Here is a 25,939-nt window from a genome sequence, read left to right on the forward strand (position 1 = left end):
TTTAATGATGCAGCGGTCATCTGTGAAGTAAACCAACAAGGCATATATTTGTATATACAAATGTGTTTATTTTTTTTTACATTTTACCAAATAAAGCAGTTTGTTTCTTGCCAGTATTCAGACACACTTGAGTGTGAGGCAGCCTAAGTTTAAAAGCACCGCCGATTCAGAATATGAAAGTCCATTTTAAAGTTCTATTTTCTTAATTGGACTTCAGCATACACAATGTGTATTTTCTCTTGCCCTCTCCGTTGTTGATTTTCCGTGGTTCTCACTTCTGCATAATGCAGGTCATTCTGGATAGGAGACAAAAATAGTAACTCATACAGTCATTTCATTAATAAATCAGCAAATGTTTGTTTACTGTAACACCTTACTCTTTAAGGTGGCAACATCAGGACTAGCTTTACCAAAAGAATCAAGTTACAAAATGAACTCATGGCTTAACTTTCAGGTGTGTTTAAGGCCTGTGCAGGCACTGTAGCCCTCAATGGACTGAGGTCAGGAGGTTGGTTCCAGGACCTTCTCAATCCATTTCACCAGGATTGGGTAAATGGCTGAAAACAGACCTGGACAGAACTCCAGTCCATCACAGGAACCACTCACTCTTTCTCTCTCTCACACACACCACAATTTGCAATTACCAATTAACATAACCTAAAAAAAACCTTTATAATATATTCTTCCTTTGCTCGAGTATATCTGGCTGTAGTAATTCTCATGAAATGAGTTTTGCACAGCTATTCAGTTATGGCAAATATTAGTAAATAACAGAAGTGAAAAGCCAATTTTATTACAGTGACAGACCATTATGGGTGAATGTGGCACTCTGGATGGGTGACAAGAACACTTGTGTAGCATATACTGTATGCCTACACATAAAGCCCATCCTCATTTGTTTAAGGCCTGCTCTATATCATCATCATTAGAGAGGGACTGGGGTACACTAAAAAAACTTTCACAAATGAATGTACAGTAGAGGACTGCACACAGTGGTTGAAGTGGAAACAAATAAATGGCAGTGTTTCTGTATGGTTCTTCATTGTCATGATGCTGTTCAAATCCAGCACAAGTTCTTAATCAACATTTCCCCCTCATGAGTTTTGATCACACTATTGTACATATATTGCATCTTACTGGGTTATGGAGGGGGAATCCCCCTTGTAGTTTTATACACACAGTTCTAAATCTATTATGAGGATGTTTGTTTTGGTGGAGCAATGTTTTATTAAATGGGCAGCATGTTAAAACTGGGACATTCTTCAGTTATTCATCAGGATGCATTGCCTAAAATCAGAACTGTCGATGTCATCCAGACGTTTGGTCACCCTGGGAAATAACAGTGACAGTACAAAAGTTGACTATTGTAATTTATGTAGATAATGGAGCTGTGAAGCTGGTTTAGAGTAAAGCTGATGCTGTGTAAATGTTTATTTACTCTTGTGCTTAATGTCACAGGACACTTCATTCATATCTAGACAACATTTTGTTTTCCTTGCTTGCATTTTATACTTTTATGTTTATGAAGATTATTTATCTGTTAACACATTTGTGAACTGAGGTTCTAATGCACTGGTTCTTTTGCTTGTGCTCAAGCCACTGGAAGACTTCACAAAGCTGAAGCAACCTGCTAATTGAGTGGTTTCTGCATGCACCCGACTGGGCTTGCAGGTGTAGGATTGTCGTCCCTCCCATGCAGACATTTAATGACACCAACATCCCACCCCATGCATGCAGTTTGTTGGGTTTTTCACTAAATGTATTGGGGATCTGTTTGCCATCAGTAGTGGCTATTAGGCATGAAAAAGAGGGAAGTATATAGAATATACAAGTTGGTGTAACTGCACTCAAGGTAAAATTGAAATGGTGAACTAATTTAAACTTGCAGAGAATATTTTTTTTGTTTTAAAATAGACAACATTGTAAGTCTGCCAGTGCATTTCAAGCGGACATTTTTGAATTTTAAAACTGTGTACAGAACAATGTTTTCAAGATATTGCAATGAATATTGAACCGATCTTGCCAAATTTCATTGAAGATAAGTGTACAAATTGTGCAGACTGACAATATACTGTAGCTATCACAACAGGTGCTTTGGGCATAATATGCAAGAACACCTAAAAATGGATGGGCCAAACACCAGGCATTCATTACATAAAGCCATCATTTTAGCAGTAAGATATCACAACCATCAAATTATTATGCAGAATGAAAAGGAGGAAACAAATCTTTTCAAAAATATAAAGTAAATATTTTCCTTCCTCAGTTGCTCTATAGCTGTGGAAAAAAAAAATTAGTAATGAAAGTGCCATGAATTGCATTTCCAGTGCTTATTACTGTGATAAATTTTAACCCAGCCACAGGGGATGCACAAAAGAGTGTGTTTCTTCGTGCTGGTCCCAAGACAAGATTAATGAGGAGGGATATGTCAGGAAGGGCATCTTATATAAAATTTTGGCAGACCAACATGTGGACAACGATATAAATTTCCATTCCGGATCGGTCAAGGCCTGGGTGAGCAATGGTTGCCACCAGTACTGTTAGCCAACAGGGTGCTGGTGGAAATTGGGCTGCTGTTGGCTGAAGAAGGAGAAGAAGAGGGGGAAGACGTGTCCAGAGGCAGGAGGAGAGGAGTAAGGTAAAGAGAGTGGAAGTGAGGATAGGAACTTTTAATGTTGGCAGTATGACTGGTAAGGGGAGAGAGTTAGCAGATATGATGGAGAGAAGGAAGGTTGATATATTGTGAGTGCAAGAGACTAAATGGAAGGGGAGTAAGGCCAGGTGGATCTGAGGTGGATTCAAATTGTTCTATCATGGTGTGGATGGGAGAAGAAATGGAGTAGGAGTTATTCTGAAGGAACAGTATGTCAAGAGTGTTTTGGAGGTGAAAAGAGTGTCAGACAGAGTAATGATTATGAAGATGGAAATTGGAGGTGTGATGACGAATGTTGTTAGTGCATATGCACCACAAGTTGGGTGTGCAATGGATGAGAAAGAAGATTTTTGGAGTGAGTTGGATGAAGTGATGAGCAGTGAACCCAAGGGACAGAAAGTGGTGATTGAAGTGGATTTCAATGGGCATGTTGGTGAAGGGAATACAAGAGATGAGGAGGTGATGAGTAAGGTATGGTGTCAAGGAGAGGAATGAAGAAGGTCAGATGATAGTGGATTTTGCCAAAGGGATGGACATGGCTGTGGTGAATACATATTTTAATAAGAGGGAGGAACATAGGGTGACGTACAAGAGTGGAGGAAGATGCACACAGGTAGATTACGTCCTATGCAGAAGAGTTGATCTGAAGGAGATTAAAGACTGCAAAGAGGTGGCAGGGGAAAGTGTAGTTAGGCAGCATAGGATGGTGGTCTGTAGGATGACGTTGGAAATCAAGAAGAGGAAGAGAATGAGAGCTGAGCCAAGGATCAAATGGTGGAAGTTTAATAAGGAAGACTGCAAGGATGAGTTTAGGGAGGAGGTGAGACAGGCACTGGGAGGTAGTAAAGAGTTACCAGACAGCTGGGAAACTACAGCAGATGTAGTAAGGGTGACAGCAAGAAGGGTGCTTGGCGTGACATCTGGAAAGAGGAAGGAGGAAAAGGAAACCTGGTGCTGGAATGTGGAAGTACAGGAGAGTATACAGAGGATGATAATGGCGAAGAACAATTGGGATAGTCAGAGAGATGAGGAAAGTAGACAAGAGTACAAGGAGATAAGGCGCAAGGTGAAGAGAGTGGTGGCGATGGCTAAAGAAAAGGCGTATGATTAGTTATGTGAGAGGTTGGACACTAAGGAGGGAGAAAAGGACCGGTGGGCTAGACAGAGGGACCGAGAAGAGAAAGATGTGCATGGAGGTGTTTAGGAGAGATGGCAGTGGAGCTTTTAATCAGATTGTTTAATGGAATCTTGGAAAGTGAGAGGATGCCTGAATTGTGGAGAAGAAGTGTACTGGTGCTGAAATTTAAGAATAAGGGGGATGTGCAGGACTGCAGTAACTACTGGGGGATACAATTGATGAGACACATCATGAAGTTAAGGGAAAGAGTAGTGGAAGCTAGGTTAGAAGTGAGGTGATGATTAGCGAGCAGCAGTGCGGTTTCATGCTGGAAAAGAGTACCACAGGGGTGTTGATGGAGAAGTATAGAGAAGCCAAGGAGTTTCATTGCTTCTTTGTGGACCTGGAGAAAGCATATGACAGGGTGCCTCAACAGGAGCTGTGGTATTGTATGGGGAAGTTGGGTGTGGCAAACAAGTATGCAAGAGTTTTACAGTATATGTATGAGGGAAGTGTGACAGTGGTGAGGTCTGCGGTAGGAGTCATGGATGAATTCAACATGGAGGTGGGATTACATCAGGGATTGGCTCTGAGCCCTTTCTTATTTCCAATGGTGATGGACAGGTTGACAGACAAGATTGTACAGGAGTCCCCGTGGACTGTGATGACTGCTGATGACATTGTGATCTGTAGCAATAGTAGGGAGCAGGTTGAGGAGACCCTGGAGAGGTGGAGATATGCTCTAGAGAGGAGAGGAATGAAGGTCAGTAGGACCACCAAGACAGAAAACATGTGTGTGAATGAGACGGAGGTCAATGGAATGGTGAGGATGCAGGGAGTACAGTAGAGTTGGCAAAGGTGGATGAGTTTAAATACTTGGGATCAACAGTACAGAGTAATGGGGATTGTGGAAGAAAGGTAAAGAAGAGAGTGCAGGCAGAGTGGAATGGGTGGAGAAGAGTGAGAGGAGTGATTTGTAACAGACAGGTAACAGCAAGAGTGAAAGGGAAGGTCTACAGGACAGTAATGAGACCAGCTTTGTTAAATGGGTTGGAGACAGTGGCACTGACCAGAAAGCAGGAGACAGAGGTGGAGGTGGTAGAGTTAAAGATGCTAAGATTTGCATTGGGTGTGACGAGGATGGATAGGATTAGAAATGAGGACATTAGAGGGTCAGCTCAAGTTGGACAGTTGGGAGACAAAGTCAGAGAGACGAGATTGCGTTGGTTTGGACATGTGCAGAGGAGAGATGCTGAGTATATTGGGAGAAGGATGTTAAGGATAGAGCTGCCAGGGAAGAGGAAAAGAGGAAGTCCTAAGAGAAGGTTTATGGGTGTGGTGAGAGAGGACATGCAGGTGATGGGTGTAACAGAACAAGATGCAGAGGACAGGAAGAGATGGAAGATGATCTGCTGTGGCAATCCCTAATGGGAGCTCTGGAAGATCATCTACAAGTAGAAATGATTTCAAACAAATGCCAAGTTCTCCAGGCCTGTCACACCCCCAGCAAGTTCAGCTAGAAGCTGAAAGAAGTCTCTGATAAGATCAGAATTTCAATATAAGACCTCCACATTTAAGCGAAGACCAGAATGGTAAAGATGGTGGATTGAAATTCTTTCAGTTGAACAATGTCTTTACATACAAAGCGTGGTATAGGATATTAAAACATATTTTTCATAGCATAACTATTATTACATCTGGTGATGGTGACTTTATGAAACAGATTGTATTCTGTTCTACTTTAAGATGGCTTGGACAGGGGCACCGTGCTGCACATTTTTCAGAGAGGTTAAGAATTTTGATGCACTCTGATTTCTTCTGATGAACACATTCTTAAGTGCAGAAAATTTCCATCCTCCTCAAGGAAATACAGATGACTGTGAGCCACCATAGCTAAAGGGAAAGTCAACTCCCATAGGAATGAAAAATCAAAAAAGAGATCTCCTGAATATCTTTCAGGTTTCTCATTGACAACAATGTGATCAGAAGGAAATAAAATGCAGACATTTTCCTCCTGAGACAAATTCTCTGGTAGTCTCACAGGTGTCTTCTCTTGAGTTTCAACAGAGATCTCAGCAAACTCACACAATGGGCTCAAGAAGTGTAGCAGACATTTTTATTTGAAATTCAAAAGTATTTTCATTGTGTATGGAGAGTTGTTTGTGGTAATAAAAACACTTTACTTTGATTACAAAACTGTAATTCTTGTCTATGAATAATACTATTAGTTACGGTTATCTATATTACTGTTTAATATTTGAGAAGAAAAAGGCAAGCAGTGTGGGCTTAGTAGTTAAGACTTTGGAATCAAACCCTGAGGTTGTGGGTTTAAATCCCACTACTGACATCATGTAGCCATAAGCAAGTCATTTCATCTGCCTGTGCTGTAACTGGAAAAACAATCGTATCTCAGATGTTGTAATTCACTTGGATAAAGGCATCAGTCCAATGATGAGTAAAAAATAAAACGTCTTGAAAGAGATAAAAACAAGACTAGAAAGAGATCTCACATAACATGCTTATCAAATTTAACTTCTTTTACCTCAGTTGTCTCCTTTTTGTGTATTGCTATTTCCACTGAGGAATTTTAAGAGCAACATCTATGACAAAGTTCATAGTTGAATGAGAAATTCTTCTAAGACTCATGGGCAATCAAAGAGCAACCTTTGAGCAGAAAACTTTTCTAGTGGGCCATGACACATAAGTGCGATGGTGTCCACAAAATCTACTCCAGAGAAAAACCCTGCAGTGCTAGACAATGAAAACATGAATTAACAACCTTCACTATCTTACATTATATTAATAAATACCTCATGACAGGGTTGCTGCAACTCAGTTTTCTTTGGATTTCTGAAAGGGAACCATTTATTCTCAGTGGCTAAAGGAATAAAAAAGATATTAGTAATTAAATCGTCTTTAACATTTTAAATTGACATCCAACACTAAGACAGCCAAAAGTGCATCTTAACATGTACCAAAATTAGGAAAAATAACATTTCTTTCAAAAAGAACATTTCAAAGACTTATGAAATATGTATGATAAATAACAGGAAAATATTTCATACTGTAAATGAGAGGTGCATTCTGTGCAAGGGATTTTATTTGGGTTTTCTGATTTTACTCTCACATTCAATGAACATACAGATTAGGTCAACTGGCACCTCCAAAATGTCCCTGTGAGATTAGGTGTGATTGTGTGCCTAAGGATTCAATATGGCAACTGGTACCCCATCCATAGTTGGCCCCCAGGTTGCACCCACAACTGCCGAAGAAAGCAGCAGCTCTCTGCAACCCTGAAGTGGATAACTTGGCTAGAAAATGGAAGAAGACAGCCCCTGGGCTTGAACCACTGTCTGGGCCCAACCTACATGTTCTAAAAGAAACTGTGGAAAATGTAGTAACATACTGTAATGTCAAAGCTTTGTAGTTACTTATAATCGAATGAACTGTACACAGGAACAACTAGTGCAAGAGTAGCAACTGGTGTATAGACACAGAAACGACTTATGAGATTATGAATGATATAACAAGACAGAGAAATCAAGTGTGCAATATCAAAGCTTAGAATTATACTTTATAGTCATCAGAGTACAGTTCACCATGTCAAATATTAAAAACAGATAAAGTCTGAGCGAGAAAAAGAGAGAAATGGAAAAGAGAGGGGAGGAAAAGTATTTAACACATTTTATGGCATCCAGTTATTTTCAGTTGTTAAGGTAATACAAATAAATTAATAAATACTTTGGACCCTGGACACTTTTTACAGGCTACCAACAAACTTCACCTGCAGTTCAGCAGAGATACAGCCCACTCACTCATTGTGCGAGGTCCGCTTTGTATCACTTCACTGCCAAATGGCCTTTACAAAACCATACAATTTGTCATCAACACTCTGCTCGGGTGTGTGAAGTGCAAAGAACAATTTCATTTTCAAAAAGCGATTTCTCACAACTGTGTATAGTATCAGGTAACTCTCCTGCTTTTTAATAAGAAGATGATATTTATTAAGGCTGAGCAGGAGAAAAGGTGTGATCTGGATGTGGCGAAAAGCTCAAAACCAGGGGATCATTAATGCATTCAACAAAAACCAAGAATATAGGCAAAAACCAAAGTGAAAAATTCAATGATTAATGTCAAAACCAGAATCACCAAACAAAGGTTTGAATTTTAAGCAGAGAAGACACGTAAATTGTACCCATGAACTCAGGTAGAGAACTGCCACTAAGGGTGATCTTTAAACCTGGCATGAAATAGTGTTAGGGTCATGACCTCTGTAGCCCCACCCACCAACTATCCCTCACAAAAGGATAGAAAATGGTGGCAGACATGATATACAAAATGGCAGTGGAAGCAATTCATAACATTTGATACTCCAAATTAAGTGCTGTAGTGTTAATCTGAGAATAAAAACAGATTCCCTGACCTTAAAAAAAAATTTAAAAAGAGCTTTTTTTGCCATAAATTTACTCAATAAAAGGAGCCAAAAATGATCATAACTGATATTCCATAAATATAAAAAATGCACCTGAGGGATCTGCTCTGTATTAGGCTTTTCAAATAAAAGTTTTATGGTCAGTGCATTTTAATGTCTGGCTTTGGAAAGATTATATACAGCAACTACAAAGAAAGCCAGCAAATCATAATAACTATCATCAGACCGCATGAACACCTGGAATTTGGTCTCAGCATGCGGTTCTGGATGAGTTGCCGTGGTATGTCTGGTGTTCTCACTAACTACAAATTACATCTAACACACCATCACTTATGAACAGAATGCAATGTTTTAAGAGATCACGTGTATCTGATTCATCTGCAGAAAGCATATTAAGGAAAAAATAAAATGTTTTAATAGTAACAGTTCTTCAGTAATGGCCAGTTACAGCATGGTTGATTCTAGTTCTGATGATAGTAAAGCATACAAAGACGGTGCTTTTGTATAAGTGGCAAACTTTTGGTTATGTCTGGTATAACAAAAGCTTTGGGTATTTTCCAAAGCAGTTGTCCACTGATCTCCTAAGCCCATTCCCAGCTCTCCTGCTACCACAAATGCTGTCCAACAGCTGCCTTCCATCACTCCCTGCAGTTCACTGGAGATGTGTAAACATGGAAATGATGGGGTGTGATTGAGCAATTTCATAAATAATGCAAAATCAGCTACATTCTAGTTAGCAGCAGTAAAATTTTATTTTCAAAAGCAAAGAACATTTTTTTCCATATATATTGATTAATTTTGGGGCCCTGTAGCCTACAGGGTCCTGGGATGAAGCATGAGTTAGACTGCAGTAATATGACCATGAATATTAACAATATAGAGAGGATATCAAAACTTACTAGTTCTCTAATGAACTTTCAGATTTTGCTAATATGTGTTTAGTCAACCCTTCCATCAAAATGTTAAAAGTTGTTACCAAAGTATAGTTTAATTTGCATACATTTTATTATTGATTTTTTTTTAAATTTTATGCCTATGGGATCTTAATTCTCATTTCCAGCCAACGAGAAGGTACATCTAAATGTTTTCTTCAGCAAACATGACTAATTAAAAAATCTTCAAGACCAAAGTCAACACAAATCATATTAGATCTTTCCTAACTTTCAAGGACACATTTAAACCAACAATATTTACATTAAAAAAATATATATTTTAGTAAAAATTAATATAAATAATTTAAAAAGACATTTTCCCTGTTGTTATTTCTGTCTCACAAAAAAAAAAACCAATCAAACATAGGTGTGGGTCTCAATACTAAAATAAACCAAGCCTGGGACCTCTGAGTAGGACTCACCCAAGGAAGTCAAGCCTAAACACAAATGGCCAGACTCTGGCAATATCAAAAGCTCAAAAATGGTCAAAACTTGGAGTTAATATAAAGTTAAACAAATTTGCTTTAAGTTTAATTATCTGTCAAAAAGATAAAAAAATGACAAAGAGCAAAAAAGAAAAAGGTTTTGCCTAAAAAGGCAAAGCTAACAGCAAGAAAATCCAATCCAGAGACAATAAAAACAATCAGAGAAACAAGAAACCCCAAAAAAGAAACACAAAACAAACAATTAGAATCAAATCCAAATACATAAGGCCAATGTAATCTTAGGAACAAAACTGTACAGAGAAATTAGTATGGTTGTTATATTCCTACTGGAGTGCAACTCTTATATACCTTTCAAAACAGACTGGAATGCATGTAATCAAAATTTTCATATTCATAACAAAAGACAGATAGTCCCCAAGGGGAAATTCACATACTCCAGCAGCAGCATACTGATAAAAACCAATATTAAATTAAAGGGTGATAACAATGCAGGTGTACAGGAAGACAATAACTTTGTATAATGTTAACGTTTACCCCCCCGGTGGAATTGAAGAGTCGCATAGTGTTGGTGAGGAACGATCTTCTCAGTCTGTCAGTGGAGCAGGACGGTGACAGCAGTCTGTCGCTGAAGCTGCTCCTCCGTCTGGAGATGATCCTGTTCAGTGGATGCAGTGGATTCTCCATGATTGACAGGAGTCTGCTCAGCGCCCATCGCTCCGCCACAGATGTCAACTGTCCAGCTCCATGCCTACAATAGAGCCTGCCTTCCTCACCAGTTTGTCCAGGCGTAAGGCGTCCCTCTTCTTTATGCTGCCTCCCCAGCACACCACCGCGTAGAAGAGGGCACTCGCCACAACTGTCTGATAGAACATCTGCAGCATCTTATTGCAGATGTTAAAGGACGCCAGCCTTCTAAGGAAGTATAGTCGGCTCTGTCCTCTCTTGCACAGAGCATCAGTATTGGCAGTCCAGTCTAATTTATCATCCAGCTGCATTCCTAGGTATTTATAGGTCTGCACCCTCTGCACACAGTCACCTCTGATGATCACGGAGTCCATGAGGGGCCTGGTCCTCCTAAAATCCACCACCAGCTCCTTGGTTTTGCTGGTGTTCAGTTGTAGGTGGTTTGAGTCGCACCATTTAACAAAGTCATTGATTAGGTCCCTATACTCCTCCTCCTGCCCACTCCTGATGCTGCCCATGATAGCAGTGTCATCAGCGAACTTTTGCACGTGGCAGGACTCTGAGTTGTATTGGAAGTCCGATGTATATAGGCTGAACAGGACCGGGGAAAGTACAGTCCCCTGCGGCGCTCCTGTGTTGCTGACCACAATGTCAGACCTATAGTTCCCGAGACGCACATACTGAGGTCTGTCTGTAAGATTTATGCCCGCAGGTATGAATCAACTCCCATCTCTGTCAGCTTGTCACTAAGGAGCAGAGGTTGGATGGTGCTGAAGGCGCTAGAGAAGTCCAGAAACATAATTCTTACTGCACCACTGCCTCTGTCCAAGATCAACTAATCAAAAACCAACTGCATCAAGCTGCGGACAATCAGAGACCCAGAATTGACTTTTAATGAAAATACAGAAGCTATCTGTAAAGAGGCACAGCAACATGTCTACAGTCTATGGAAGCCGAGTCTTTTAAAGTGAGTCCTTCTGTTATGTCTTTCTTTTAGAGAAAAGCCAAGCAAAATGACACCTTTTATTGGCTAACTAAAAAGATTACAATATGCAAGCTTTCGAGGCAACTCAGGCCCCTTCTTCAGGTTTACATCTTGCCTTAAGACCAGGCCTGAGTTGCCTCGAAAGCTTGCATATTGTAATCTTTTTAGGTGTCATTTTGCTTGGCTTTTCTCTACATACATAATGGCTAACATGGTACAACACCCTAGTCTTTCTTTTATAAATCATGCATTGAGTCTCTCTTTACTTAAATTCAAGTGCCCTGATTTGAAAATCTTAATCTGAAAACAAAAATAAAAGACCCTCCACAGCCTGATGCTGCACCACCATGTTTCATGGTGTGGATGGTATGTTTTTCATAATTTGTAGTGTAACAGGGCATTTAGTCTGATCACCAAAATTCTCCATTTTACTCTCATCAGACCACAGAACTTTTTTCCAGCTGCCTTCTGCTGCAATGTCCTTTGTGTTTTCTTCTCTTTGCCACTCTCCCATAAAGCTACAACAGGTGAAGCATCCAAGCATAGATTGTTGTCTGAATTGTCTCTCCAGTCTGATGCACTGTAGCTTGTGACACCTTTAGGGTTTTCAGACATCTCTTGGTGGCATCCCTCACTTCTCTTCTTCACTCTTTGTGGATGGACTGCTTTAGCAGATTCCCAGCTCTGCCATACTCCTTCCTTTTCATCATGACTTATTTAACTGGATATTCAGTCACTTGGATATTTTCTTGTCTCCATCCCCTGGTTTTTCATGGAGTTGTTTGAAGAGTTACTCTGTCTTCACTATGTAGGTTAAGCTACCATACTGACTCACCACAAGTTTGTCCTTCCACATACAAACAATGGAAACCCCAGAAAGGTGATATCCATTAAATTATGGTATTTGTACTTTTAATGCCAATTGACTGCATCAGTGATGAGGTGTATAATATTAAATACATATGCCATCAGTTATTGTGTTTTATATTTGTAATTTGTATATGTTTGTAATTTGTAATCTATCTATATAAACCCTTGACACATATTTTAGGAAGTTACTGAAGACTGAGGAAATTTTGAAGGAGCAGAAAATGGTAGGTATTATCCTAATACATAAAAAGGGTGATTAGGCAGATCCAAGTAAGCGTAAGATTCATCACAGGCAAATAAAAGGAAGGAATTATTAAGGAACAGATTGAGTAACACATGGCAAGAACAAGAGTTTTTCTGAACAGTCAGCATGGGTTCAGATGAGGAAGGTCATGTTTTATCAACTTGCAAGAATTCTATGAGGAAGCAACAAAAGGATAAGACCAAAGTTAAGCATATTATATTTTTAATCTTGACTTTCACAAAGCATTTGATAAGGTGCCACATGAGAGGTTGGGCATCAAATTAAAAGAAGTGGCAGTTCAGGGTGTGGTGTGTAGACGGGGGCAAAATTGGCTCAGACACAAGAAGCAGAGGGTGATGGCGCGAGGAACCTCATCAGAACTGGCCAATGTTAAGAGTGGTTACCAGCAGGGGTCGGTGTTAGGGCCGCTGCTATTTTTAATATCTATAAATGATTTAGATAGGAATATAAAGAACAAGCTGGTTAGGTTTGCAGATGATACAAAGATAGATGGAATCCATTATATCATCACAGAAGGAATTGAGTAGCATACAGGCTTGGGCAGATTTGTGGCAGATGAAATTTAATGTCAGTCAATGTAAAGAATTACACATAGGAAGTAAAAATGTGAGATTTAAATACACAATGGAAGGTCTGAAAATCCAAAGTTCACCTTATGAGAAGGATTTAGGAGTCATAGTGGACTCTAAGCTATCAACTTCCCGACAGTGTTTAGAAGCCATTAAGAAGGCTAACAGAATGTCAGGTTATATAGCGCCTTGATGTTTGGAGTACAAGTCACAGGAGGTTCTGCTCAAGCTTTATAACACACTGGTGAGGCCTCATCTGGAGTCCTGTGTGCAGTTTTGGTCTCCAGGCTACAAAAAGGACATAGCAGCACTAGAAAAGGTCCAGAGAAGAGCGACTAGGCTGATTCCAGGGCTACAGGGAATGAGTTGTTAGGAAAGATTATAAGAGCTGAGCCTTTACAGTTTAAGCAAAAGAAGATTAAGAAGTGACATGATTGAAGTGTTTAAAAATATGAAGGGAACTAGTGCAGTGGATCGAGACTGTTATTTTAAAATGAGATAATTAAGAACATGGGGACACAGTTGGAAACTTGTGAAGGGGAAAGTTCACACAAAAATTAGGAAGGTTTTATTCACAAAGAGAACCACAGACACTTGGAATAAACTACCAAGTAGTGTGGTAGACAGTAAAACTTTCAAAACTAGACTTGATCATTTTTTAGAAGAATTAAGTGGATAGGACTGGCAAGCTTTGTTGGGCAAAATGGCCTGCTCTCGTCTAGATCAGGGGTGGGCAGATTCAGTCCTGGAGGGCCGCAGTGGTTGCAGGTTTTTGTTCCAACCCAGTTGCTTAATTAAAAACCAATCCTTGTCAATTATTTAATTGCATGGCTTGCTAGTGCTTTACCTCTGCCATGTCATTCTCATATCCTAGATTTATTTTCCTTTCTAAGGATATCATCCAAATGATTTGAAGTCTAAAACAGATGAGTAATTCTCAGTGCTTCGCATTTTTCTCTTCACTTTCCTTCCAAGTATTTAATTAAACCAAATAGTGCATGATAAATACACACAGGTGTAAATGAAAACAAGCTAAATGGAGAAATGCTGGTCTCTTTTGTCATTTGCATGTTACTGCTAATTAGGAGCAATTAAACACCAAGAATACAACTGTTTAAGACTAAAATAAGCAATAAGGGTTCAAAATCTTAACGAGCGAAACAACTAAAGTGAAGCTGAAGTGTTACTTGAGCAATAAGGGCTTCTTATTAAGCAATTGGGTTGGAGCAAAAACCTGCAGCCACTGCAGCCCTCCAGGACTGAATCTGCCCACCCCTGGTCTAGATTGTTCTAATGTCTTAATTAATTTTGATCACTTTGCAAAGTTCCAAAAACAAAAAATAAAATAAATAAAAATGACTTTAATAATAATAAAATAATAATAATAATTCATTACATTTATATAGCGCTTTTCTCAGTACTCAAAGCGCTATCCAAACAGGGAGGAACTGGGAAGCGAACCCACAATCTTCCACAGTCTCCATTAAAATTGGAAAACTTCCAGGAGGAATGAATACTTTTCACAGGTGCTGTACTTTGATGCATTATGAAAAATGAAACAGTGGAGTGACAAGGCTCTAAATATCACATCATAACTGACTCTGACTGATTCCACCAACTGTTACACAAGCTCATTTTAAACTAATCTGTTTTGTTAACTTACAGTATGTGTGTATTCACCTATTTATCTAGAAAGTATTTTTCAAGTAGATAACACTATTGTTGAACATTGAAGCATGATGAGTCTTTTATAAGGACCATTGGGTACACTGGGTGTAAAAGTGGAGCAGTGAAAGAGGCCTTAGCACAATTTCCATTTCCCCCCCTAGAATGGAGGAACACCACCTGGAGAACAACTTGTGTAATTTCCCCACTGCCTTCATGTCCAACCTTCCCAGGCAGGAAAGAGTAGTGATCACCTCTTCACCACGACAGTATCATTTGACTTGCAGGCCTCACAGACAGCAGAAGGTCTTCCAGCAGTTGTATTTTTCTATAGAATTGTAATGGCAATGTGTGAAGCATACTGCAATAATTTACCTCCATTTTAAGTCTCAACACTTCTCAGATACTTGTCCTGCCAATATAACATTCATGGTTATATTCTACTACCATTTTGTACTTATAAAGGAACTTCAGAAAAGATCTTCATAATGGTTTTACTTCTTTTTCTCACTAGATCAATGTTACAGGAGCACCTGCATGGATCTGGATTAAAAATGTCATAACCTGTGGTTGAAGTGGAAAAAAACAACTTGTGACACTTCCATTTGTTTTGGCCAATTACTATTGAAACACAATTTCAGAAGACGTGTGAAAGCTTGATTGAAATTACAGATTTTTGATGTAAACATGGAGTGAGTGGTTGTGGGGCAAGGGGCTGGAGTGCTCTGGTACATGTTTAACAACCTATTATACTCATAAGGACAGAATGGGGAGCTGCTGGCACTAGGGGTCTCATGTATAACACCGTGTGTAGAATTCACATTAGAACATGGTGTACAGACAAAACTGGAAATGTGCGTATGCACAAAAAAATCCAGATGCATAAAACTCCAAGCACTTCCCATTTATAAATCCCAAATAATGTGAAATGTAACGCATGTACATGCACCTACAGCCCCACTCTGACTCCTCCTAGAATTTTGCATATTTGAAAATGTAAATTAATTTAAATAGGCCCTTCTGTTCAGTGTTCTGTTAAAAGGCAATGGCAAAAGCATGTGAAAAAAAGAAGAATTTCAATTAATGCAAAGTGGAGGCAAGGAAAAATGTATTATTTGTTGTCTTAAGCAGTAGTATAAGCAACAAAAGGAAGTTATGGAGTGATACAGCATGGTGGAGACACTCGAAAGTTCAAGTTCAGAAAGTCACACAGTGTCCGAAATAAAAACGTGGTCAGATATCAAAGTCTATGTGAAAAGGCGACTTGCAGCCCACTGTCTGTTTATCTGTACTACAAAAGCTGACACCCGTGTCGACTCCAGGCGGTGATGGTGCTGCTGTGTCCAGCATATCTTCGGGTGCTGGCTGCTCATACACCTCTGCTTTGGAAACCGCCGGGCGACCATCTGCTTTTGTGCTGATGGACTGTTCTGGAGTCACAAAATGCAATAGTGGATGCTGTAAGAGATGTGGCCAATGAACTAAGAAATAGAAGGGCTGTGCTATGTGATACTGACCACAAATTGAATGAATTAGTTAAAAATAAGTGCTGCATCTGATTCCCCATTTTTACATTCTGCTCATTGCATTCAAACGTAGTTGTAACGCTGTCCGATTTGGAGGATCATTTGGTAGATCTGGTTCATCAAACTGCATCTCTTCAGGGACGGATAAGCTACGTATAGAACTTGTAGAGGAGCAGGTAGAGCACAATTCCTCAAAGTCTACCTTTGTAAAGCTGGCGCCAGTTCAGCACACAGCGTCAAGAGGATAGCTCTTAGAAACTGAAATCGACTTAGGAGCCAGTCATCATCATCTACAAATATGCACGCTTTCTTCTAATTCTTCCCTTTGCCATGATAGTTTGGCCATTCCATGCACCATTATATTGTTACAGAATGATTACAATGAACTGAATTAAACTTGTAAACAATCTGAAAAAAGGGAGACCACACAGAAAAAGTATCACTGCTTTGACACGGTGTGCCACCAGTTTGCAAAACAGAGCAGAAATGTGCGTACGTATGGTGTGAGGCAGCCGTGAAAATATGCGTGGCTTTAAGTCAAGTTTAGTTTTTATACCTCTTGACGTGAGCATGGAAACGAGCATAAGCAACATTTTTATATGTAAGCACCGTTTACACATGAGGCCCTAGGCCACATCATGTGCTGGTCATAAATAAAAGCACACAACACTTGCACATGACTGAGCTTTGTATTACAAGGTACGTGGACATAAAAGTTTATTTTTTTACATTTCAGCATCATTTTTTTAATAAATGAATATATTTCTATGATACTTACCTATGCAGAGAAACAGTAAAAGGTTGAAGAGAACTGACAAAGCAAGGAAAACATAAACCAAGGTTTTAGGCCCTTCTGCAGGAGTTATAGGTGTTGAACTATGGCCTGGAATATAAAAAATAAAAATATATATTAATTTTGCTGTTATTCTTTTTTCTGATTATCCTTTCTGAAATTGTGAATAGAACAGTTATCTATGGTCAGTTTTACATTCCCTTGAACCCACTGCTTAAAACTCTTGTAACACAATGAATATGCTAAGACTTTTTATGCAGTATATTTCCAAGTAAATGCAGATTATGATGTAATCTACCAGTACAATCTGGCTTTACCAGAATGGCAGACCTCACACTCTACCTAGTCTATGAGGTATGGTAGTGACTGGGATTGAATTCACTAATAGGTGCTGTATCCCAAACATTATTACTTTGTGGGCATTGAACAACTGTCAGAGGTGGGAAGGTAATTACAAGTTGCTCTGACCACTGGGTGGTAGTAATTTTCTCCTTCAGAAAATAACTAGGGGGCTTCGACCCCTGCTCGCTTCGCTCGCCAACCCCCGTGTTTGGTTAATCTGATATACAATGTACTTTTTTTTTGTTCTTTGGAATTGTTTCAATTTCATTATTTGCACTTTTACTTTAAAGCTTCATTAAAAACAATTTTGTTTGGAGACACATTGTGACAATGCTCTAATAAATACTCTGACTTTTTGTAATGTTTGTCCCAGTGATTTATCGATTGTCATAGCAAATGCTATTCTGACGGTAAACTGTAAACATTTTAATATGAATGGCATATCACGATCTCCTCTGGTGTGTAATGTTATTTGTGGAATATATACATAACCTTTCTTTTTTGCCTGTTAAAATTTGCATCGCTTCTCCGTGATCATCAATATACACCTGACCGAATTGTGCATTCTTTGAGATTTAACTTGTTGTTCCTTTAACTGTTGTGGGACCACAGATTCTCATAGCGTATGGTCCATTATTGTGTAAATCCACGTTTTGTGCATTGAATGATGCGAATGCGAAAAGACTTTGTTGCTTACTCTTTGCCTTTTATTTCTGACCCTGATTTGTCCTGCTAGTTTTTCAATCACTCCTGGCTCTGATGATTAATCACCTTTTGTTTGCGGTAATGCGATCTTTTCTATCTTTTCTTTGATACTGTAGCGAATGACATGATAAAGTGTCACAAAAGTCTTACCTGAACAATCGCAGACTTCCTAACTCCAAACACAACGTTCTAGCACTCTCTCCAACGCCCCCCCATACCGCATCAATCAATACCCCGCTATCAGTCTTCCGTGCTGAACTCCGCCCTCCCTCCATCGGACCTAACAGTCACTTAAAACCAAACAGCCCTCAACCTGGCTGGGACGCCACAATACTTTTGGATTTTACTGCTTTCATATTCTGTACCTTTCTCTGCATGTGTATCACGCCATCGTTTGTTGGAGACTGGAATTCCAATGCTTTCATAATCTCTTATCTGCTTTTTTCACGTTTCACTCTGGGGCGAGGGGCTGGATCCTCTTTTTTGTGTGTCTGTGTCGTCACCTATGGGTGCGTTGCCTCATTTCTTATTTACGTTAGTTGAGCTCCTTTGTTTTTGAGCCGTGATGCGTTGTAGGCGCTTATTTATGTCAGTTGAGCTCCTTTGCTTTTGAGCCGTGAGGCATGGTGGGTTTGACCATGCTGTGGTTTGTGGACGTCTCGGGACTCTGTACTTTGTGAGATTTGACCGTGGGGCGGGATGCTGAGGCCTCTTGCGTTTGTCTGTGAGTACTCATATTATGGTATTACTGTAATGTGATGATTCACATATGCTGTGGAGTCCGGATCTCTGGGGGGTGTGCATGCGGTGTGTTAAACACGCGTTGTGGGCACACGCACCTTCCGTACTATGTCGCGTTTGACTATGCTGTGTAGTGTGGACAGTTACGGTTCCGTATTGCCTGTGCTCATTGCTTTATTTCGTATTTTATCTATGGGGCTTCTGTACCATCTCGGGGGTCTGCCTGCGGTGTGTTGGACGTGCGTTGTAGGCGCTCTGGGGCTTATGTACCATCTCGGGGTATGTCGGGTTTGACTATGGTGTACTGTGGACGGTTAGGGTTCCGTATTGTCTGTGCTCGTTGCTTTATTTCACATTTCCATTAGGTGAGCTGTCGGCGCCTGCGCAGTACGTCTCCTGCGTCCACCGCCGTGTACCTGGGTCCATGCCATCCGGTTTACCATTCTCGGTTAGTAATATGGATGTGGGCCTACACCACCTATCATGGAGGACAGACTGACCCTTTAATAGTGAATAGGGCGTTATGACTGCAGATGTACCTGGGAATATCAAATGATACTTTGGGAAGACCATCCCTCGTACTTTTACAAAACATTCCAGAGCCCTGAGGTGATTCTCCGGGTAGTCCTGGAAGCAACACCAGGGTGGCTTATGAATTTGCCTCAGCAATGGTAGCTCCATCTTATTGTGCAGACCAACACAAAAACCTATTTACAAAGGACCAATTTGACTGTAAGACATTTGTTTAGTATGTTTACTGTCATCAGCTTGTTTTAATTACCCTTCTGAGATCCATTTGTGATAAACGACCCAAACCTTCATATTGACTTCTTTGACATAATTATATGTTTGGAGGCACCATAAAAGCACCACCTATTTTGTATAATTAACAATAATACTGAAAACAACATAACAAATAAATTAAATAGCTACTTGCTCTCATTTGATGTTGTAGAGATTCCTTAAACAGAGAAAAACAGTAATATAAAATTATATAGAAAAAACAATAAATTAAAAAATATGTGCAGTATAATCTTGTAATGTGGCTTATGAAGTACCATAATGTGTAATATTACTTATACAATAATTAAGAATCATTGTTTTGTCATGGGCGGCACGGTGGCGCAGTGGGTAGCGCTGCTGCCTCGCAGTTGGGACACCTGGGGACCTGGGTTCGCTTCCCGGGTCCTCCCTGCGTGGAGTTTGCATGTTCTCCCCGTGTCTGCGTGGGTTTCCTCCGGGCGCTCCGGTTTTCTCCCACAGTCCAAAGACATGCAAGTTAGGTGGATTGGCGATTCTAAATTGGCCCTAGTGTGTGCTTGGTGTGTGGGTGTGTTTGTGTGTGTCCTGCGGTGGGTTGGCACCCTGCCCAGGATTGTTTCCTGCCTTGTGCCCTGTGTTGGTTGGGATTGGCTCCAGCAGACCCCCGTGACCCTGTGTTCGGATTCAGCGGGTTGGAAAATGGATGGATGGATGTTTTGTCATCAAATTATAACACACTGAAGAAAAAGTCAAGATGCAGAAAAATATTATTTCTTTAACAAATCCTAACTATTTCTATCATACACTTGGATCCTTACATCTGCCAATTGGGCAAACAGATCCACAGCAGATGACTTTTCCCTGGGCTTCATGGCATTCTCTAATATTTAGAATCACTAATTTAGTAAATCGTTGTATGAGGCATGGCTTAAGGAAATGACACCTGAACCAGCAATAAACTGCTGTTGTTCTACAGGAAAGGAAGTGTTCCTTTTATCTTACAAGAACTGTTTTACTCTAAGAGGAGATGGGCTTTTTCTCCAAATTATATAGCTGTTGAGTCTTCCACCACTCCACCAAATGGACAGTCAGCCAGTTTTATGTGTTCTTAGATTACTGGAATTAATGTAAGAATTCCTGTTACATGTGTAATATCTTTTTAGGCACGTTTAGTGCCCCTGAGGATGTATGCTGTGGAGTCTCATCTTCAGACTTCTCCTTTATTATGGTACAGTATATAATTATTTAATTTCATACACAAATGCTGTGAGTATGGTCAAGTGCACCAACAACACCACATTTCTGGGTCTTGCAAATTCTAATGATGGTAACATAGAGGAGTGATATGAAAGAACTGTCCAGACTGCACAGTCAAAATAACTTCGTAATTACACACCAAGAAAGCAAAGGAATTGGAGATGGTTAGAGCTGGTCAATTCATCAGACAACATAGGTGGTTGCCGATGGCGCCATCACCTGAGGGTTGCGGTTTATGAAAGTTAAGGGATGCATGCTTCGTAATCTGAATTTGAATTTTAGAAATTCAAGGAGTGCGTGCTCCAGAGAGAAAGAGTGAATGGTTCTCAAAGTCTAGTTTATGCAACTTACGTGGTGTGCTCTCTGCACCTTTCTGCAACTGTCCACATGGTCCAGCCACCAAGGGGGACCCCCCCCCCACTCCCTGGGCTTCAACTACCACTGCAAAAAAAGTTTCTCGTCTTTATACCATGGTCAGGTAGAAGGCAGTTTCAATTTCTCAGTTGGCATCATTGCTACGATTCTAATACCAACAGATATGTCATAGTTATGAAAGCTCAGCAGATGCAATCCTTTCTGAGACAATTAAAAATTCATTGTTTACAAGTGTGTTCTTCATGGATTAGCATCATGTTCACAGCTGGTTCCACCTTGTGCCTAATGCTGCTTACAAAGGCTTGGCATCCACAACCACAATTACATTAGGCTGATGAATGAATCAACACCACAAAATTACAGACTAAGTAGGTGATATAGTGTTCATATTCAGCAGAAACATATCACATCAGATAGCCCCTTGCATTTACAAACTTAGTCAATTTAAGTCAACGAGTGGACAGCACACTATCTAATTGAAATCCACAATGAAATCTAATCTGCATATTTTAGATTTCAGTCCAAAGAGGTTACAGAATAACTCATTTCAGTTATTTGTAGTGTTTATCAAACAGTTCAAGGGAATTTAAATTTACAGAAAAAGTAACAGCAAACAATTTGAGTTCATGTTTTATGAGGTTTTTGCCTGTGAAGTGATCAGTAAAAGGTTAGTACTTCTCGGGTTAAAAAAGTAATTAATCCTGCTGAAATTGTAGATTGAAGACCTACTGAGATTAAAATGGCTAAAATCCTAAATCATCCAGAACAGACAATATTTAACTCAAGAGTTATCAAACAAACCAATGATGATCACATATTTTACAGTGATGAGTAAATTCTGCACAAGCTGCAAAGCTGACTGGACTCCATCAATAGTTATATCTATTACATATATATATACTAGGGGGCTGTGCCCCCTACTTCTTTGCTGGCCCACCCTACTTCCCCCACCTCCGTGGGCACGCTTCACGCTAGCCACTTTGCGTCTCTGCTGCTCACATTGTGAAGGTGGGTGGGTGCTGAACGCACGCTGAAGATGGATCAGCTACTCACTTGCAGCTAAATGCTACCAAGCTGTGTGATCTGCATGTCGCGTTGCGTGTCAATCATTAAAAGCCTGTACAGCAGCTGTCCATTTGTGTCACTTCCTTGTCTCATGGGACATTAAAGTGTCTCTGAGAAATTGTTTGTAAGTAGGTTGTAATGTGCAAGAAGTCTCACGGGACTTCAAAGTGTCTCTCTGAGATGATCACGTCTCAACCCAAGATATTATATTATATATATATATATATGTGTGTGTGTATAGTGGTGGATGGTTGGAGACCCTACCCAGCTGGGACACCTGGAAGGACCGGGAGTGGGACAATACCTATCCTGGAACATGAGAGGGCAGCCACGGGATCAGAGGATTATGGAGCCCTGGACTGTGGTAGAAGTTCTGCCAGGTGCTCATGAGGCACTTTTGGCACACCAGGAATTGCCACCAGAAGAGCATTGCAAAGCACCTGGAGCACATCCAGGGTGTTATTAAAGGGGCCGCCTCACTCCATTAGGAGGGCCAGAGTCGGGAGGAAGAAGACAGAGTTTGTGAGAGGAGGAGTGACAGCGACAGAGAAGAAGAAAATGGCAAAGATAGGACTGAGCTGAGGTTATTGTGGTGATTTGTGCACTGTGTGCTGTATAAAAGGAAAATGGTTATTAAAAGTGTGTGCTTTTTTGGACATCATTGTACCTCAGTGTCTGTCCAGGCTGGTCCTTTACAATATATTATATATACTATCTATATCTATTTCTATCTATATATATCTATATCTTTATCTAGATATATCTAGATCAAGATATATATATATATATATATATATATATATCCAACATAAACGGGCCGGCAGAACGTCAGATAAGCGAAAATGTCGGATAATGGGAGGTGTTAAGAAAAAGCCTATTAAACATCAAACTATGTGATAATTTTACACATTACAAACCTAATACAGTGGAACCTTGGTCCACGAATGTCTCTGAACACGTACAAATCGGGTTAAGACCAAAAAGTTCACCAAACTTTTGTATCTGTTCACGACCACACACTCGGTATAGGAACAAGCCAGTTTCCCTTTTGGTTTGTGCGAGCCGATGATTTCCGCATGTGTTCACTCTCTCCCTGTGCAGTGAGAGAGAGAGCCTGAGAGAGAGACACAGACAGACACACACACACATGCACGCGAGAGAGAGACACACGCACACACACGCGTGAGAAAAACAGAGACAAATGCACACACACACGCGTAAAGACACACACACACACACACATAAGCGAGAGAGATGCACACACACACACACACATGCGAGAGAAACAGAGACAAACACACACACGCGTGAGGGAGACACACACACAAGCGTGAGAGAGATGCACGTACACACACGCTCGAGAGAGACGATGCGCACACAGACTCAAACAAGAGACACATGAGCACAACCACACATGCCAGAGAGGGCTGGCCACATAATCCACTGTAATCATGTTTTACAACAAAACAACAGAAAAATTTAACAGAAAAAATGAACTTAGCAACAAAAAATAGACTACACTCACGCTCGCAACTTGCAGTTCTTGTTGCCGATTGATGCGTTTTTTTGGTGTTTTTTTTTTGGTGGGACGTCGGATAATACAGAATGTTGGATAAGCGAAGGTCGGATAAGCGAGACTCTACTACAGTATATACAAACTACTGTACAAACTACTCGCTGCGTGTTTCTTGGATTCGTGCAAATAAATCGAGTTACGATACACAGCAAAATGAGAGAAGTCGCAAAATCAACCGGAATGTTCAAGCAAATTTTAGAAAAATACCCGATCTAAATCCGTTAAGTTGTTCTCTCGTGAAAAGCGGACAGACATACAGACAGAGAGATGTTGGATTTTATATATTATATATTAATAAGCCTTCAAAATAATGTGCAGTTAAAGTCTCAACAGCATTTCTGGAGCTTAGTAGAGCCACATAACTATAAGAATCTTCACCAAGCATCTCTGAAAATGTCTGCTTTGTTTGGGACTCCATACCTCTGCGAGTCTGACATGAATGTCATGAAATCAAAGTTCAGAACAAGACTGACCGATGGACATTTAAAAGACTCCATAAGAGTGAACCTGAGTGGCTCCACTCCACCAGACACCTCAGTGCCAGTTATCTGACTAACTAAACAACACGTCACACATGCGACTGGACCTGACACCTGACATGTGACAAAATGACAAATGAAGAAGTCAGATCTGTGTATTTGGAATTGCATTGTTTTGTTTTGACAGCATTCATGTTTTAATTCAATAGTGTTAGGTACACTAGAAAATGCACACAGACATACAAAATGCACTTGCAGGTGAACTAAATATTTTTTGTGATGTTTTAATGCAAAATGTGAGTTGTGGCAAAACAAGCATATTCAGTTTGTTTGGGTTGAAATAAGCTATGAGAATAAACGTTAGAAAACATGAGTAGCTCTCAGCCATTTTGATTTTGTAAAAGTAGCACTCAGAGGGAAGAAAGGTTGGAGACCCCTGTATTAGACTGTCCAACATGTGATTATTATAGAACAGTTTATTCAAATGCAGTGGGTGGTCTTGAGGATTGTAACTGTGCCTCGTTTTGTCTGTTATAATCAACCATGGAGCCCCCACTGGTTCATTTTCTCCCTGGATGCTGCTGACTAGGGGTTTTGTTTTCTTTAGTGGACTTCCATGTCACAGATGTTTGTATGGTAATGACTGTGACTCTTTCTTTTTTACGGTGTGTTAAACATAACTGAAGTGTATGCATGAATAGACATTGTAGACTGAATAGTTTTCTGTTAAAGTGTTATACACACACTGCACCAATTCTTTGGAGCACTATCTTAATACTGGGTAGTTGCGTGGAGATTTCATAAGATGTTGGAAACATTCCTTTGAGTTTCTGGTCAATACTGACATGACTGCATCACACAATTTCTGTAAGATTTTAATTACACTTTCATGCTGTGAATGTCCTGCTCTACCACATCCCAAATTCTGTTCAATTCAGATCCAATGACTTGGAAGGCTCATGTTCATGAAACCAGTTTAAGACTTTTCTTTGTGACAACAGCAACAACATGTATTTATGTAAACAATGTAGCTCAACGTGAAAAGAAAACCAAACAAGATTAGACAAATATACAAAAGAATAAATAACAAAAAAAGGTGAGGTCAGATGGCCGGGAGGACAGAAAAAACAAACAAACAAAAAACTCCAATAAGGCTGGAGATAAAAAAACAAAATCTTTATGGATTCCAAGGCCAAAAGACCACCAAAACCCCACTGGCAACAGAGTGACATAGTACATTATCAAGTAGCCAACAGAAGTAAGTTGTGGCCTTGAATGAATGCACATGGTCAGCAACAATACTCAAATAGGCAGATGAATGATTGGTGTTAACAGGCCCTCACTATTACACCATGTCACACACACACAAATAGGAGGAAGCTGAAGCGACCAAGTGAAGGTAATTCCACACCAGGTCAAGGGGGTGGCGGGGTGCACTAAACCTACTTCTGTTATCTCTGCAGACCAAACATGGGAAATCCAATCACTTCCAGGTTGTGGTATAGCAGGTCCACAGCTCACGTCAAGAGGCCAGTTTTAAAATAAATAATCGCCGCACTTGCGGGTTAGCGAGGGGGGACGTGGTAGTGTGGTTGAGCGGTTCCTGGGGAGTTCGTGATGTGGGCATTTTTCACCTAAGTGCACAGGTTGGAAATCGTCCGCATCCGTAATTGTTCCCGGGAACTGCTGATTGCCACAGC

General features: G+C 40.2%; 3 protein-coding genes across 8 annotated transcripts in view; 1 reads left to right on the forward strand and 2 right to left on the reverse strand.

Moving 5' to 3' along the window:
• LOC114641108 (CD276 antigen homolog) overlaps positions 1–25,939 on the forward strand; it is a 722,545-nt gene that overhangs the window by 281,825 nt on the left and 414,781 nt on the right. The window lies entirely within an intron of this gene.
• The window catches only part of LOC114641109 (CD276 antigen homolog), a 745,815-nt gene that overhangs the window by 220,590 nt on the left and 499,286 nt on the right, over positions 1–25,939 (reverse strand). The gene's annotated exons all lie outside the window — the stretch shown is intronic.
• Positions 24–25,939, reverse strand: part of LOC114641173 (uncharacterized) — a 50,840-nt gene continuing 24,924 nt past the window's right edge. Inside the window, exons 3-5 of the mRNA XM_051926005.1 lie at positions 16,923–17,027; positions 6,581–6,648; positions 24–296 (exon numbers count right to left, since the gene is read on the reverse strand). Of these exons, the coding sequence (XP_051781965.1) occupies positions 195–296; positions 6,581–6,648; positions 16,923–17,027 (275 nt within the window). The 3' untranslated portion in view covers positions 24–194. The remainder of the gene's footprint in view (positions 297–6,580; positions 6,649–16,922; positions 17,028–25,939) is intronic.

Source organism: Erpetoichthys calabaricus, chromosome 4 (assembly GCF_900747795.2).
Source record: "Erpetoichthys calabaricus chromosome 4, fErpCal1.3, whole genome shotgun sequence".
NCBI lineage: Eukaryota > Metazoa > Chordata > Cladistia > Polypteriformes > Polypteridae > Erpetoichthys > Erpetoichthys calabaricus.